The 18,346-nt window shown below is 38.1% G+C and overlaps 1 protein-coding gene across 1 annotated transcript; it reads right to left on the bottom strand.

Moving 5' to 3' along the window:
• Positions 1-382: 382 nt before the first annotated feature.
• smap2 (small ArfGAP2) lies at positions 383-18,301 on the bottom strand. The gene is made up of 9 exons (XM_087787576.1): positions 17,952-18,301; positions 7,319-7,452; positions 6,313-6,477; positions 6,169-6,228; positions 4,810-4,867; positions 4,466-4,608; positions 4,216-4,393; positions 2,889-3,283; positions 383-2,330 (listed from the first exon to the last, which is right to left on the bottom strand). Exons 1-9 carry the CDS (start codon positions 18,055-18,057, stop codon positions 2,214-2,216), a joined length of 1,356 nt encoding a protein of 451 aa, XP_087643702.1. The 5' UTR covers positions 18,058-18,301; the 3' UTR covers positions 383-2,213.
• Between the last annotated feature and the right edge of the window lie 45 nt (positions 18,302-18,346).

Raw genomic sequence — 18,346 nt, 5'->3', positions numbered from 1 at the left:
ACTCATAACATTATTGTTACTACCATAATTACCAATGGGGAAACTAGTAAGAAAAAACAAAATCAAAGATTAAATATTTTTTCAACAGGGTTACTCCTTCGGTATATACAAGCTATCAATAAAGTTTTACCTTACCTTACCTAGTAGTGATGGTCTGATGGAGCTCCATGAAACAGTATCATGTTGCTCAGAGGTCAGTAGGTGGCGCCATCAATTTAAAAATCATGTTTGATTAGAACAGTTGTTTAAAACAAAGGAAAATGACCAGGTGCAGAGACCGCCATCTAGTGGACTCTGAAAATAACGACACTACTTCATGAAGCTTCATCAGACCATCACTTCTACCTAGTGCCTGCTAGGTGTACAGCAACAGGATTCCGAGTTAACATAAAACAATCTTTATTTCATATATTTCCAACATTCACGTGTGTGTTACATATTCTCAAGTTACACAAATGAAAATTGCAAAAGCAGCAGAACTAAATCTTTTCAAACGTTTGTTTATGAAACACGGCACAAATATATATTCTGCTTAAGAATCAAATCTTGATCAACCTAGAATGATACATTCCTTTTGCCCTTAGCTCGTGGATGAACCCAACGTTTAAAATTATTTTTTATAAAAATCAGCATTCAAGTCGCAAAACATTTATGTAATGTTCATCTCTGACGAAAAACTGTCTTTAAAAATGAAACAAAAAACTTTAAATGTAACACTTGTTCAACAAATGATCAATAATCTATAAATGGCTTCATGCTTGATCGGAAACAGATGTTGACGACAGGCTGTAGGATCACCGCTCACAATCCCTGTTGGTCATGAACCTGCTCACAGTTTGACACGGAAAAACATTCAACGGACAACGACTGCTTCTGGACGACACATTCGACAGCGAGACACATTCAGATCCAAACAGTCTCTTCATGCAGTTTGGTGGAAGCATCGTAAAAACACAACGTATCGCTTCCTGTGTGTTTGTTCCTCTGGTATGTACAGACATTCGTCGTTATCGGAGGCCACGAGAGTCTGAGGTGTGAGAGCGATCAGCAGTTGCGTGATAGTGTCACATGCAGGTGAGAACAGCGCCCCCATCCTCTTACACAGTGCAACGGATACATCAGCGAGGGCGGGCGTCGAGCGTATTAAAGACGATACATCGTGAGAAAAAACTGTACAATCTCGGTCTTTGGTTCGATTCATCGGTGAAGGACTAACAGCATTTCTTTAAGTTGAACTGGATTAAAAAAACTACAAGCTGTTGATCAATAACAAATTGCAATAGTTTAGTTGAAAATAACCAAAAAAAACACCAAAACTATTAAATCAAAAGATTTTAAATTTGATATTAAGTATTTAAGGCGAATGCATGCATATATACGAACTGTCTGAGTGTGTTTCAAGACGACAACATCTTCGTATTCCCAATTTAAATTAACATTTTAATGATGAGAACGCAACAAACAAAAGCTCATGAGAGTTGGTGTTTCTCAAGTATTTTGCAGACCAGGAAAGTGCAGCCTCTCCTAATGATGAGTCCAAATCTATGCTATAAAATCTCACTTTAGCGTTTCTATCCATCTTTAGTGATGTCACTTCCTGCATGTGTGTCTTTTCATGAGTGATGTCCTTCCATTGCATATAACCTTCACCTTGACTGTAGTTGTTGCCGATGTCTGGCTCGGATTTTCTTTGTGCTGACATTTTTGGATGCTATTGTCGCAGATAAAAACCCCAAAATGTGGTTCATTTACAGAAAAAAGTCACCAATTTTGAATTACTCTTTTCATTCAAAAATTATTTAAACAATTTAGTTAAATGTCAAACTACACGTTGCAGTTATGTGAGTTCATCACATTTTATCTAAAAAAACAAAGTAATTGCAGGAAGGAACTGACGTGTTCTGATTCCATTCATCCTTCTTAGCATCCATCTTAGAAGTCATGCTTCTTTTTCTTATTATCATTTTGCCTAAACAGGAATCATATCCTGGAACTCCTTCTACAGGTGCTTATTGAATTCATTGTCCCCACTTGACGATCCAAGACTTTCTAGAAGTGTGTGACTCTCGAGAGTTCCGAAAAAGGCAAACATCGTGGCTGTATGGAACCGAAAGGGGAACAAAGGGAGGTAGTTGCGTTTTCTTTCTAAGCATCCGCTGATTCTATAAACTGCTTCCTCTCACAGTTTTTTTTTTAACCTTCGAACTCCTCCATCATTTCCAGACATGCGCCGTCATGTGCGCCGAGCTCGGAGCCGCCGCCCCTCCCCTCTGTTGACCACCGTACGATACCATGCCGTTGTTGCTGTAGAGGTTCATTCCAGACATGTGCTGAGTCAGCAGGAAAAAAAAAAACGGATCAATTGATTTAAAGTTTGGTTCAAACAAATGTTAGAAGCGCTTTCACTGCTGCAGTGCATTATAGATAGATAGATCAACTTTATTGATTAGGGATTTGTAGAAGTGGTTGAACAGTTATATAATCTATATAATCATTTTTCATTATATGTCTTTTTGTGGCCCTTGTGATGATATTCTGTGGTCTGATGTATAAGTGGAATTTAGAAATATACTGCTCAAATCACACCTTTAAATGATCACAACACACACATAGTAAGCACATTACCAATGAAATGCTCACATGAATTTATAAAGGATCATAACATATAGAAAAAGAAACATTAAAATAATAGTAGGAAGTAAATATTTTGTGTATGATTCAAAGTGTATGATTGTTGATTTAAAAACAATTTACTGAAACTGAAGTAAAGGACAAAATGAGGTTGAAACAAATAATAATCTTAAATTTGAAGTCCACAAACCAAATATAAATAAAATATTTGTCTAATTCTGACGTGAAGAAACACAACTACAAGAACTTGGCCTCACCTGAGAGAGGTTCCACTGGTGCTGCTGAGCTTGGTTGACGCCATAAACTTGCTGTTGTCCTGCAATGGCGCCCTGCTGCTGTCCCATCATGCCATTCTGCTGCGCCATCATCGTCTGCTGCGGCACCATCATTCCACTCTGCTGCTGTCCCATCATGCCCTGCGGCATCCCGGCCACGTATGACGATGCTCCCACGCTGCCGGGGGCCGCCATGGCTCCTTGGGCGCCAACCAAGGCGTGCTGATGTCCCATCACGCTCATTTGTTGGCCTACCATGGGGCCCTGTTGCTGCCCCATCATAGTCATCATGGCTCCGCCCATTCCACCCGCCTGCGCTAGAGAGTGGTACGGACCATACGGGTGTGTCGGGTATCCCACCTGGTTCATGTACAATCCTGGAAGTAAATCATAAATATATTTAGTGTTCAGCTGAAGCTAATTCAGCTAATCTCCTCAGGGGCCACATCAAATCATTGTGAAATATTTTAAAACAAAGCTAAATGTCACAATCCCTTATCTTTACATCAGAATTTTGACACTTCCTGTACCATATTTCCTCTTGTCGGGGGCATTTCAAAATGGTATGTGATGGTACTCTTAATGAAGATCGACACCTGGCAATCTATTAAACAGGATACTGGAAATCTATTAATCAGGATCCCTTCAAACACGCCAGACTACCGTAGACCAGCGTCGGCTCGTTTCACGGCACTGTTTGACGTTTACTCTCCCTCGTTCCTAAATTCACATTCTAGACTTTTGAATTTATACACTTTAATTATTCCTCACCCTTTTTTCGTCAGCGCTGTGTAACTGGGTTTTCGTCGAGTTTTACTTTTTTCAATCTTTTATTAGTTTGTCCATGTTGCCTCCACAATATTGCTCTTTTTGTTTGGACTTTTGAAAATGTGGATTCTGGACTGAAAGAAAACAGTCGTTTGCATTTTTATTGCGTTTTTATCGTTCGAACTCTAGGGTTTTTTGTTACTAAAATTGTATTTGTTTTCTAAACTTCGTGTTTTAAAGATAAAATATGATAATAGGCTTGTTTTTTCCTTAACATTTCTTCATTTTACTTTTAATAATGTTTGAGGGAATAGAAAATGCTCACAAAAAGGTAAAATAAAAGACAAATATAGGCCTAAAAAACACATTATGGTGTTGTTATATTTTGAAATAAATAATAATAAATAAAATTGTTGGTAAACAGTCAGAAGAATTTCTACACGATCATGAATAAAGTCTTTGTGCAGGTCTAATGTAATTTGACAAACGTGAATTTAATAAATAAAGGCATTGGAATGTATTAATATATTTTCCGCCTCACCGTGCGAGGCCATGCCACTGGTGTGCACCGACGGCGTGGACGAGTACAGGGAGAGAATGGAGTCCTTGGAGAGCTTCTTCACAGGAGCTTCGTCCTTCTTGGAACGGTCCAGGAACAGACTGAGGTTTTCAGGCACCGAGGCGGTCACTCTGCTCTGGTGCATGGAGCTCGACGCCGCCTGCAGACACACAAGCGTCACCCTGAGTTGCACATGAAGACATAGAAGCTGCTCACGTTGAACGTCTCCTACCGTGGGTTTGCAGGACGAGGCAGACGAAGGAAGATCGCCGAAAATATCCAAATGTGCAGGAGGTGGATGAGTCACCGCTGGACTCGCATTAATGTCTAGAACACATCCTCCATTCGACACTCCATTACTGGGAGCCGGACCGTCTGGACGGTAATAGATGGAAACATAGTTACACTGTTGCTTCTATACATCCAACAATCTCAGACGCATTCAATGTCCACGTTTACTGTTTCAACCTTTACAAACGACCATTATATTGCTGACAGGACAGTTTTAATTCTGCATAGTGTGTGTGTGTGTGTGTGTGTGGGGGGGGGGTGTGTGTGTGTGTGTGTCGTTGATACCTAATCCCAGCAGGTCGGTGACGATCTGTGAATCAGTCTTTGGGCTGGCCTCTTTTTTCTGTGGAAAAAATAAAACAAACACCTGTGTTTGCACGGATTACAACAAATTAATCAAATTTAGGCCGTAACATTAAGACCACATTGTCAGAACACACATTGCAACTCCATTTGTGGGATGAGGTTTTTATCCTCCATTTTTCTTCGGGTTATTGCAGACCTGTACACTTGTGCCCTATTGACTTTATTTATCCTCCATTCATTAATGTGTCTGATCGCTAACTAACAATTGGAATTTTGTATTATTATTTATTTATTAACATGTTTTTCTGTTAACCCTGCCTCCCCTTTTTAATTTGTCCTTTTTGTAAGTACTTCATTTTCTCTGATGATAATATTGAAGTACATTGAAAAACATTGTTTAAAAAAACAAACATCCCTTTGATCATATTTTATATTGTTTTAGCTTTGGGTTGTTATGCTTTATTCCTTCTTTCTATTGGCTTGACGGCCAATAACAACAGTCAAAGTATATAATGTGGCCCATGAGTAAATCTAGTCGCCCCCCCAGGCAACACGGCTCACAGTGGCAAACAGACCACTTACAAAAACACTCACTTCTACGGACATATTAGAGTACTCAAACCGCCTCTTCTTCCTTTTTTGACAGTGGAAGGAAACCAACGTGCCTGGAGTAAATCCACACAAGCACAGGAACATTACAAAAAGAAAGGGATGCAACAAGAAGGACACAAAATATTTTTTTTTTGTTGGAAACATGAGGAGCAAAGTTGGTGGTCATAATGTTATGGTTTCTTATGTACAGAGATGGGGCGACGAAGCTTCATGAAGCAGTGTCATTATTTTCAGAGTCCACTAGTTGGCGGTCTCTGCACTAGTTACCTTTGTTTTGAACAACTGTTCTAAAGAAACATCACTCATTTTTAAACGGATGGCGCCACCTACAGACCTCTAAACAACATGACACTGCTTCATGAAGCTTCACCAGCATAACACTATGTACAGTGCTTGTCAAAGTCACATGCATATTTTCACAGAAAATGTCAAAGTGAAAATAAGAGGTATCTTATGTAATTCACACACAAGATGTTAGCAAAACGTTTCTAAAACACAAAATGAAAAAATTTCATTAAATTAAAAAGGACTTGAACCAGCCATTCGTTTTATCATTCATCCATGAACCCTCCGAATAGAGATAAAATCATAACGTTTAACAAATAATCTAGAAGTTAATTAAACCTTAATTTACAAAATAATGATCATAAAAATGTAATCAGTTTAGATTAAGATCAAAGATCGTTCAATTTGGGCTGAAGCTCAACCACAGATGGTTCGACTCACCAGTTTCATCTTCTCAAAAATGACCGGCTCCTTAGGAATGTTGTCGGCGCTCTTTTCTTTCTGCACACAAACAAGTTCCTCAATTCAGGAAGAAAAACATGGCTCGTCTTCATCTCAGAATGAACCACAGGGCGCAGGACTGACCCTGAGCATCTGGATGTCGATGACCTTGTCGATGTACTTCTTCTTGTCGTACTTGTCCCGGATGAAGGTTTCCGCCGACTGGTCCGTCTCCGGTCTATGGAAGCACTCGGGAAGAAACGCTTCGTAAAGTCGCTTGGCTTTGGCGTTACCCATCTCCTGCACACACTGGGTCGAGACAAACAGAAGTTTTAGATTAAAAAAAGACAAAAGACATGATGTTCCACAATTTTAAGGACAAACAACTGTAAAGAATGCTCATAAAACAAATGGTTCGAATTTGGATGTAATGAATTTGCTCTCATTTCCAAACTGCTTCTTTACTCATTTTTATTCAAGCCAAACTATTTACCTCAACTCACTCTTAATCCTGCAAAACTAGTTAAAGGAAAACTAATATGTTGATTTAAGTGTCTCATAAATGGATCTTGGACTCTATTGTACTCATCAGTATGTGTCGGTTTGTACAAAACTCTCTTTTAATTGAAATATTTATATAAAAAAATGTGCTCAAGCCCCGCCCAGTGAAAACACTTTGTTTTTCTGGAGATACAATCTTGTTTACCATAACCATGGTTACAGGGTTTGTCACGCAGTGTCATCAATCCCAGAAGTCTACACCTCCAAGGGACTTGTTATATAATCAAAGTGGGGCGTTATTATAGGTGGCTGGAGGAGGAGTGAAGACTATTAATACATCATAATAAGTTCCGCTCTTGTAACATCTTGTTCGCCGAGATTCTGACGGTGGAGAACTTTATAAAGGAAGAACATCAACACGTAGTCATGATGAGAGACTTACTGCATCTTGGAGAGGAAGACTTCAACATTAGAAACATGTGAGTAACATGTAAATCAGGAGAGTTGGGTTTTCACATTAGTTGCCCTTTAATAAACAAATATAGTAAAACAGACTTGTACCAGTTTGTAAAGACAGTTGTGAGAGCAAAAGAGGGACAAGAAGATTGCCTGATGGTCATAATGTAATGGCTGACGTGACGGTTCTGACCTGGACTTGCTCCTGCGTCCACTGGTCCAGATTGACAGACTTTACTTTGGAGATGTGGACTCCGAGATTTCTGTGGATTCCTGCACATCTTATACAGATGAAGATTCCCAAATTCCACGACGCCCACCTTGGTCCTGCAGGAGTAGAAGAATAAACACATTTGATTAAATAAACAAGTAAAACAAATGAAGCTGAGGAGGTTTTTTGACGAACTAGAACAGGGGGAGTCTGTGACCTCAATCTTGAGGCTGATTTTAGCAGCGAGGACGTTCAATCTCTGTCCTGACACAGAAAGATGCTAGTTAGCCCACATGGCTGACACCCGGCGGAGCCTGGAGTCACAACGCCTCCGAGAAAATCATTCACTCACACAATAGCAGCTCTAGTATCTCTTATCAAAGCAACTTTCTAAACCAACACTTGTGCGTCAACTCTCTAATGTGTGGCACTAGAGGTGTCGGTCTCACAGCCAGAACTGTTCTGGGAGGGAAAAACAACACAGTCAGGCTATTTTCTTCTTCTTAAATTATGCAACTGTTCTCTTGAGAGAATGCAGCCGGCTTCAAAGAGAATACTGCGCTCTCCTCCTCATCCCTCTCGCTCCTCTTCCAGTCTTCTCTCCACCTCCCCGACACTCCCACATTTGCACTTTCCATCTGCACTCAACACTGTGGTTGCAGTGACAGCTTTTCATCACTAGAGGCAGACGATTGTTGTGAATACAGTGCTTACTCATATATCACTTGCACCACTAAAATTGATTTTAACCAAGTTAAAAAAGAGCAATTTTTTACAAAATTGTTCATTTAAAAAATAGAATACAAGGATTTACAGTCACACTCATTCAGTAAGAATGAGTTAGAATAAAAGAGCCACAAGACAACAATAAAATATTATCACAACACAAGCAATGACGGTGCATCTCAAACTGATAACAAAATACTAACATATAGTCAACTTTAAGCTTTTATAAACAAAATGATGGTGACAATGTATCTTAATTGAACTGCATCACGACCAAATCTTTGTCGTGTTGCTAAAGAAAATTATATTCCTGGTTTGGGCTTAAACTACCAACCTTTGGCTGGAAGTCATAAAGGAAAACAAGATAAATAAGATAATAGATTTAAATAAAAATAAAAAAAACTGAAAGGTTTTTTCTCATTTTTAATTTAAATATTAAAATATTTTAAACATGAATAGTCTATTTAAGACATACATTCTGAAATTGTTATTTAAATTATTCAAAAATATTTTCCACTTATTTTTGTTCATAGCCTTTTAAATTCAATATAAAAATGTTGATGTTTGTTTTTTAGTGCAACCAGATAATTCTAAATTTAAAGGACTACAAAATAAACAATATTGAATTTAGAAATATTTTTAAATTACTGGAATATAAATATCAAACGCTATTTTTTGAAAAAAAAAAGAAGCATTAATTTGATTTAGAAATATGTTAGAAATATTAGATTCAATAAATTAAATTACAAAAAATAGTAACTTTTCAACATACAAATGGTTAAATGTAGTTATGAATTCAATAAAATAATAAACATTTTAAATATAAATTATTGAATTTTAGTATTTAAAGAAAATGCTAGAAAAATAACATTTTAATAAGAAAATGTAAAATGTTTGAACAATAATTCTACCATTCAATATTCTGAGGGCCATGATACACTTATGTTCAGAGAGAGAAAACAGAGGATAAAAGTGTGAAAATAGAATCATCCGTCTCTGTCTAAAGACTGAAAAGAAGATTTTTCTTTTAGCTCAAGACAGTACAAAGCAGGAGAGGAAGTGTGACGACCGGTTGAAGCATTAATGGTCACTAATGGCTATTAATAGAAGAAATGACTGTCAAAGCTGCAGCCAACATTAACGCTGACTCAGATCATTCGCAGCATATAACAGGAAGCTTCACTAAGATCCTCCTTGAACGGAAGACAAAAGAGAAACATTGTCCCTCGTGTCTCTCACCTGCACCACTGCAGCATGTTTGGTTGTGACATTCACTGTGTGTTTGCACAGAAACAATACACACCTCCAGATACTGAGAGATAGACAGAGCAGAGTGAACAAGATGAATGAAGAGAAGATACTGATATTATGGCTGAGATAAACTGCAGTGTTAGGTAAACATGCTTTGCTATATATGCTGGAAAATAAATATAAATATGATAGTGTGAAGAATAATCATCACAATTTTCAATTAATGTGTTCGCCCCCAGATTAATAAACATAAACTATACACAGGTAAATCACACACACACACACACACACAAACACCACAAATGCCCACAAACACACATTCTCGCACACATGTTTATCATGCACATGGAGACACAAGTACACACAGAAACGTACACTACACATGCAGATAGAAAACACTCATCCCACACAAAAAGCATGCAGAAACACACGACCCACACACTCGCCACTAACACACCATAAACATACACACATGCACCTCACATGCATACACAAACATCCATACACCACACACACACCTCACACGCATACACAAACATTCATACACCACACACACCTCACATGCATACACAAACATTCATACACCGCACACACCACACATGCATACACAAACATCCATACACCACAAACACCTCACATGCATAGACAAACATTCATACACCACACACACCACACATGCATACACAAACATTCATACACCACACACACCTCACATGCATACACAAACATTCATACACCACACACACCACACATGCATAGACAAACATTCATACACCACACACACCACACATGCATACACAAACATTCATACACCACACACACCTCACATGCATACACAAACATTCATACACCACACACACCACACATGCATACACAAACATTCATACACCACACACACCACACATGCATACACAAACATTCATACACCGCACACACCTCACATGCATACACAAACATTCATACACCACACACACCACACATGCATACACAAACATTCATACACCGCACACACACCTCACATGCATACACAAACATTCATACACCGCACACACCACACATGCATACACAAACATTCATACACCGCACACACACCTCACATGCATACACAAACATTCATACACCGCACACACCTCACATGCAAACACAAACATTCATACACCGCACACACACCTCACATGCATACACAAACATTCATACACCGCACACACCTCACATGCATACACAAACATTCATACACCGCACACACACCTCACATGCATACACAAACATTCATACACCGCACACACACCTCACATGCATACACAAACATTCATACACCGCACACACCTCACATGCATACACAAACATTCATACACCGCACACACCTCACATGCATACACAAACATCCATACACCACACACACCTCACATGCATACACAAACATCCATACACCACACACACCTCACATGCATACACAAACATTCATACACCGCACACACCTCACATGCATACACAAACATTCATACACCGCACACACCTCACATGCATACACAAACATTCATACACCGCACACACCTCACATGCATACACAAACATCCATACACCACACACACCTCACATGCATACACAAACATCCATACACCACACACACCTCACATGCATACACAAACATCCATACACCACACACACCTCACATGCATACACAAACATTCATACACCGCACACACCTCACATGCATACACAAACATCCATACACCACACACACCTCACATGCATACACAAACATCCATACACCACACACACCTCACATGCATACACAAACATCCACTCACCACACACTCACCTCACATGCATACACAAACATCCACTCACCACACACACACCTCACATGCATACACAAACATGAAAACACTCCACACATGCATACACAAACATGAAAACACTGCACACATGCATACACAAACATGAAAACACTGCACACATGCATACACAAACATCCACTCACCACACACACACCTCACATGCATACACAAACATGAAAACACACCTCACATGCATACACAAACATCCACTCACCACACACACACCTCACATGCATACACAAACATGAAAACACTGCACACATGCATACACAAACGTCTATACACCACACACAAATCACACATACATACACAAACATACACACACTCACACACACATGTTCACTATTCTAATGACAATAAAACATGTTTTAATATTTAATATACATTTCGTCATTTTGCGTTTCAAAAGAAATAAAACATACACTAGATGAATAGAATCAACAGTAAACTAATACCAAGCTACCAAATATAAAGTTGACTCAGCAGTAAAGCTTTGTAGTTTGATTCATCAACTATGTCTCAGATGTGTATCCACGGTTGTCTGTGTCCTTAAATGATGTTTACCTGCAGCATTATCTGTGAGTTTACCTCCAGCAGACCTGGTGGTTTGAACTCAGCTACATATTGATCATTAGCCTACATTCCTCGAGGATCAACGGAGCTGCCGCTTAATCTCACAAAGTCCCAGTCATGGTTGGATCCTGTGACCTTCCATCTTGAGAAAACCGGTTCTGTGTCAGCCCAGGAACCTCCGAGCCGCCTGATGACCCACTCCTCGTCTGAGTCGAGCAGATGGACAGCCTTGGATAATTTAAGACACTTGCACCATCTGCGTCTCAATATGAAGAGACACTTGTCACAATAATGTGGCAGAAAATGAACGACACTTGCATTAGACTTGACTTCGATGCTGTCTCATTATATTCATTTGTTTAATAATTAGGCATCAATGTACTTAAGACCTCTTCCACTGCTCTCAGTTATTAAATATAAGTTAAATAAACAGCTGAAAATTATAAAGGTCAACACTTTTATTTAATATATTTACCAACACATGTTTTCTATCTATTTGCCGAAGCAGTAGAAGCGGCAAAAACAACTAATATACTGTTACATTTACATTACATTTACTTCATTTTCATTTAGTAAATTCGATTTTTCCATTAATTTGTCCTAAACTATTGAAAACACCATAGCAGGTCCTACATTATTGAACGCACCACACAAATCCGATGCAGTAAAAAGTGTTTTATCAACATTTTTTTTTTTTTTTAATTTGACTTTAGACTGAGGCGTGGTCAATGTTTTGGAAATTGTTTTTTTTTCACGTGACATAGAGTTGGTGCACCGAGGTACTTCTGCAAACTTATAATGTACCCACAGCAACATTCATTGACTAGAATTACTTGGTTTATTCTGTTACTTTTAGAGACTGTTACTGCTTTAGTAACAAACAAAAAATGCAACAGCCAATAACAAGGAAAGACCCCAAAATGTTTTGCTACCCAGGTTTTTGAATTTGTTTTCTTTGAATGTAAAGGTGTTATTCATATCCAAGCGAACGTTACTGTGACTTGAATATAGTGGGGTCAGACATTTGAAATTATTTCTTCGAGTTACTAGCCTGTCAATAATTACAACTTCACTGAACACAGCATTTAGGATCATATTCATCATTGATGCCACTTGAAGTTTACTTGACTAATAGGTCGTATGGTAGTGATGGTATTTAAAGATTAATCTCAGCTAATTGTCATCTTCACTACAACATTTGTCACTGTGTTAAAACAGACATCATTATTTAACTGTAACTATAACTGTAGTTTTTAAGCATTTTAATTCATATTAACCTTTGGTACGTTAAATTAGCCTTTTTTTCTTTTGTGCTGAATAAGTTAGTAGTAAGTGGGAAATATGACTCAAACTCCTGATAAAAATGGCAACAAAAATCAGCCAATCCCGTCCAGTTTTATTTAGACTATATTTTCTATGATCGGATAAGGCAGCAAAACTCTCAATGGAGAAGGCATGACATTGCCAGGTGATGTCGTCATGGCGACTCAAGCAGGCTGTGTACACAAACACAAGCGCCACAGGCTAAATCAAGGGAGAAGCTTGTTGAATAATATTTATTACTTGTTCAAGTATAAGTTTAGCCAGAGGTGCAAGTGTCTCCATCTCACTTCTCAAATGTCATCATGTGAGCTGAAGACATGGGATGGATGTCAGATTGTCAAGGAGCAGGACATAAAACAAGATGTAAAGATTTGATAAATATCGCTACATCTACTGTCTGAGGTGAGAGTAAAAAGACAATAAGGTGGAACACAAGAGGGGATGGAATAAAAACAGTATAGACAGCATTAGCTGCTGGGATCAGATCATTACATCTCACAACTGTGTATAAACTGTCTCTGGTGGAAGCCTGTGTGATCGAGCATAACCTCTAATCTCATCTGTATTCATCCAAGAATCAACTGCAGCCTACTGGAGTCACGCGCATCAAAAATGCAATTCTGTAAAAACAGGTTCTTAAGCCTATAAGCGAAGAAAAGGAACCAACAAAACAAAAACAAACATTATTTAATTTACAAAATTAACTTAAAATCATTACCTTTAGGGTCTCAGTCTTAGGTTTTTTCTTTGTCTCGCCAAGTCTTGGCTATTTATAGGTTTTAAAACATAATGAATTGAGATTAATTTGCCGTCCACTCCATAGAGATTAATTCACACAGTCATCATCCGTGTCCAAATTGTTGACAAGTCTATATTTTAAAGTTGATTTTATCAGAAGCTCCCAGTGTACTGAGACACTTGAAGTATAGATTTATTTCATGTTTTTCTGAAGAAAAGGCTGGCAAGGCTTCACTACAATTCAACTATTGACTTTTTTTTTTGTTGCTTTTTAAGAAAAGTGAGCCATGTTTGCGATCGTGACAATTCTAAAAAGACACAAATTACTCATTAAAATTTGAATTTTCGGTAAACTATTACTTTAACACAAGGGTGTTGTGCGTTCAATAGTGTAGGAATGGCTATTGTACTATAATTTTAATGTCAACAGTTCTTGTTGACTAAAATGGTGGATAACTAGATAAGAATGGACTAGACTAAAAAGCGTGCAGGTGTGGCAGAAATCAATTATATAACCAACTGAACGGAAAACATGGTCTTGGTCTGTGGGTCTAGACCAGCATTTGGCAATTACAAATCCTTAGGAGCCACAATATATATTGTGACAAGCCAAAAACAACACAAGGAAAAATGGGAAAAAAGGTAACCCAAAAATAAATCTAAATACGCAAAAAATCTATAAACTACCATCACCAAAAAGACAAATGTTCTTAACAAAGAATTTATTAAAATTACATTTAGAGTTAATTTAGATCAGTTCCAGTTGACCTCATGAGGGCCCGATAATTACAGCCAAAGAGCTTTGCCCACATCTGGTCAATATTGGAGACACTATCTGGTCTTGGACGTTCAACTATTGCATCAAGTGATCGACTTCTTTCCTCTCAGCTTCACTTCAGTATCGACTCACCTCGGTGCACGTCATCACCGACCACGGTGTCATCTTTCACTCATGTCATCGGTGTCTACAGCTTCCTGTTGCATTTGGAAAGCTGCTTCATTCCGATCGTAAAGTTTTCATTGGAAGCCCTCAGGGTGCCGTCGTGATGAGAGCCGGCTCTGATTTGTTTGTCCTCTCATGTTTATGAGCAGAGTGCAGCAGCAGAGATGTGAACGTGCTGCCAGTCTGTCTCACGTCGCAGACAAGGTTAACGTCCATTCATCTGAACAACCTTTAGATACTAGCACTGTGGTAGCTAACGTTAGCAGATATTAAGAGTGGTTTATGTTGAGTATGTGAAAGATATGTAGAGTGAAGGAACCGTTACTTGGACATTTTAAGGGTAAAATTGTAAGATATATTCCAGCCATGTAAAAGCAACAATATTTAAGTTTGAAAACATTGTTTCTGGTTCCTTCGCTTGCAATACAGTGTGTAACTACAACTTCATAACTCCTTCATTCTTTGTGCTCACTCGCACTGTGTTTTTAAATAAAGTAACTATACATTAAATCATCTAAATATTCCAAATAATATATGACTAAACACCTTTACTAAAGGCAACATTAACGTTTTTTTCTCTTTCTATTTCATGTTGTTTTTAATTAGTTCAATAGGTATATTACGACGATAAACCATTTGTTTGACTTTTATCTCTTTTACATGTTACTGAATGAAGATTCATAACATATTTTCTTTAAAAAGATTTTTTTACAGTAACATCACAGAATGAGATTGCGTCTGATTTAGGAATACAAGTCATTTTGTTTGATAATAACTATACAAATTGTAATTATACGGACTATTTAAACACTTGAACAAAGGAGAACATTAATACAAGAATCAAACATTTTATCATGAAAATATAGTTTGATGTTACATAATTAATTTATCACAGAGACAATCAGACGCTTTGGGTCGGATTCAGCACAACACTCAAGTGTATCTGCAGACGCACAAATACATCGTCCATACCACACTATGTTCTGCATTGACCACCTTCCCTCTGTGTCAACAGGAAGTGGATGGATGTGTACTTTGAGTGAAATGAGGAACTAAGAAGACCAAAAATGATGATAGGAAGAGTTGCTTTGATGAAAGTAGTAGGCGATTTAGAAACCAAATGCAAGGTAAAAAAGGGGAAATGAAAATTCAACAGAAAAAGAAAGTGACGTTCACTTTCACGCTTTCTATCTAGACATTTTATAATCCTTTTATTTGAATGAATAAGCTGTTTCTATCCAGACTTAGGTTTCCCTGTGCCCTTGTTTGACCTCAGTCTCCAGGAACATTCTGTCCAGTGCAGGTGTTCAGAGGAGGATTTGTTTCAGTCAGTGTCGCGACTAGCGTGATATTCTGAGGTATTACTCTCCTGACATCAAAGAGAAAATGTAAAACCACTGTATAAGAAATATGCAGCCGCATAATCCATACGTGCTGTTTTAAAATGGTCTCTGCTATATACTCGACTATATACAGCTAAAGTTACTGAAGTTCTACTGATCATTTTATCATATATATCAACTGTACTATGATTCGGAAACACCTTTCAGACCCTTAGGCAGAGTAACGACAAAAAAAGACCTATTTTTCACTGACATAAAACATGAAGGCAAGACCAGAAACGGTTATAATTTCAATCGTATAATATATATATATCTGGTGCATCTTTTTAATGTAACTGCACATTGTCCTTTAATTAAACTGAAACTGAAACTGAAACTAAGAAAAATACAATAGAATATTTATTTACAAATTATTATTTTTTCATGTTAATAAACTTTAGTCCTTTTGCGCTAATCTAGCCAATCACAGAAGGCACCACGCAATATTAACCAATCATAAGCAACAAAAGGCGGGTCTGTCTTTCCTAAAACCAATACGTCTAACAACAACATGTGATTGAGTCATCGTAACTTAACATTTTAATACACATACAGCGCTGACATCATAATGTTGTCAAGCTAAATACCGCTTGGGATTCTTCACTCTTGAGCCAAACTTAAATCTTGAGACTTCTTGCTAAACTTTACGGTAACTTCCCCTCAGTGGGAGGAAATAAACGATCGGCTTTCAAATTAAGAGCATTTATTCAGCTGCGTCTTCCTTGTAATCCTTTATTATCACAGTCGTACTCTACTGTTTAAATCCAGGTTTTTTTTTTTAATAATTTATTAGTTAATTCATTTTTCTATATTAATTGATTGTTAAAAAAACGAATTTAGATTTAGATTTTTTGCCAATTGAAAGGTCTCAGATCTTTATATACGGCAGGTTTAATATTTTGAATATAGAATTTTAAATAAATTGATATTTAAAACATAATAGTTAAGCTATGACTCTAATGTCAAAGATGACAGGTTTATGATGCTATAAATCAACATTCATCCACAGTTGGATACATGTTATAACTGGCATCTTTTAAAATGTTAACCCAAGACCATTTGTGTGTGTGTGTGTTGGTGCGTGTGTGTGCATGTCTGTATGAACAATGCTGTTGAGATATGAAATAACCAGTATCCAAAATAACAAGTTACCCTTTTGGGTTTATATACTTGTAAAACTAAAGGAGTCAGTGCCTCAAGAACCACAAACCTCAAAAACAAAGCTAAGAAAGTGACATTTTTGAAATATAAATATGATAAAAGGCATGGTTTCTTGAAACATTAGATAACAAAATAATTTTGAGGAAAAATAAATACTAAGACATACTCACAAGGTCACAAAAAGGCTTAAAAGAAAATGTATACTTGTTGTGAAACATTGAAATGAATAACTAAATGAATACATTTCCTACGGCTTGAATACAAAATGAAATTGTTGGTTAGCTTTTCGAGAAATTTCTAGATTATTATACTTCATCCTCATCCTCATGAGGGCCACATAAATACTGTCAAATGGCCGTATGTGGCCCCCGGGCTGTACTTTTCCTAGGTCTGCCTGACCCAAGACAAGTTTACAATAAACCACTTACAACCGATGAGAAATAAGATTACGTTAAAGTCGACTATTGTCTTATAAAAAATATTCGTCCTTGCTAATAAAGAGTGTTTGTTAGTAAGATTGATGGAGCAACTTGTCAACTACAATTGCTGTTTGGTTGTCAGTGATGACAACAGTGTAACAACATCAAATAAGTCAGGGATCAGTGGGGGGTCAGTGGGGGGTCGAGGAGTAAAGAGCATGTATGTTAGCATGACACCTTCACGGGATTATCGCTCACCTTTTGATTCGCAATCCGCGCAGTATTTGTTCTCCTCCAGCGCCAGCAGAGAGTTGAGGACCGCCTGGTATCTGTCCACGTCTTTCACAGTCTTGCCAGTCATCATGCCGCCGGTTCGCCTCCTCCAAGGCCGCCTCGGTCCCGCCGGGTCCTCGTCGAGCGGCGCGGGTGCGGGAGCAGGAACAGGACGCTAACCTTCCTCCTCTCTTCACCTCGACAGGACGATTAGCTCTCGCAGCCAGACGTCACGCGGATTATTCGAGCCGCGAATCAACGCGAACAAGCGAGAACAAGGAGGGAAAACATTCCGTAGTTTAAACAAAAAAAAAACAACTGAATGTGACGTGAGTTTAAAGGAGCATCTGTAACCCATCAAAGCCCTTCTTCTCCTCCCT

Source organism: Callionymus lyra, chromosome 3, assembly GCF_982586985.1.
Source record: "Callionymus lyra chromosome 3, fCalLyr1.hap1.1, whole genome shotgun sequence".
NCBI classification, from domain to species: domain Eukaryota; kingdom Metazoa; phylum Chordata; class Actinopteri; order Syngnathiformes; family Callionymidae; genus Callionymus; species Callionymus lyra.
The sequence above is the reverse complement of the archived record's forward strand: the minus strand, read 5'-3'. Positions and strand labels throughout refer to the sequence as shown.

Bases quoted from the DNA above. Each gene is read 5' to 3' on its own strand.
- smap2 (XM_087787576.1), bottom strand. From the start codon at position 18,057: ATGATGACTGGCAAGACTGTGAAAGACGTGGACAGATACCAGGCGGTC. The intron at 6,478-7,318 runs GTCAGAACCGTC...GTCTCGACCCAG, and splicing joins GGACGCAGGAGCAAGTCCAG to TGTGTGCAGGAGATGGGTAA. The intron at 6,229-6,312 runs GTCAGTCCTGCG...GTTTGTGTGCAG, and splicing joins TCGACATCCAGATGCTCAGG to AAAGAAAAGAGCGCCGACAA.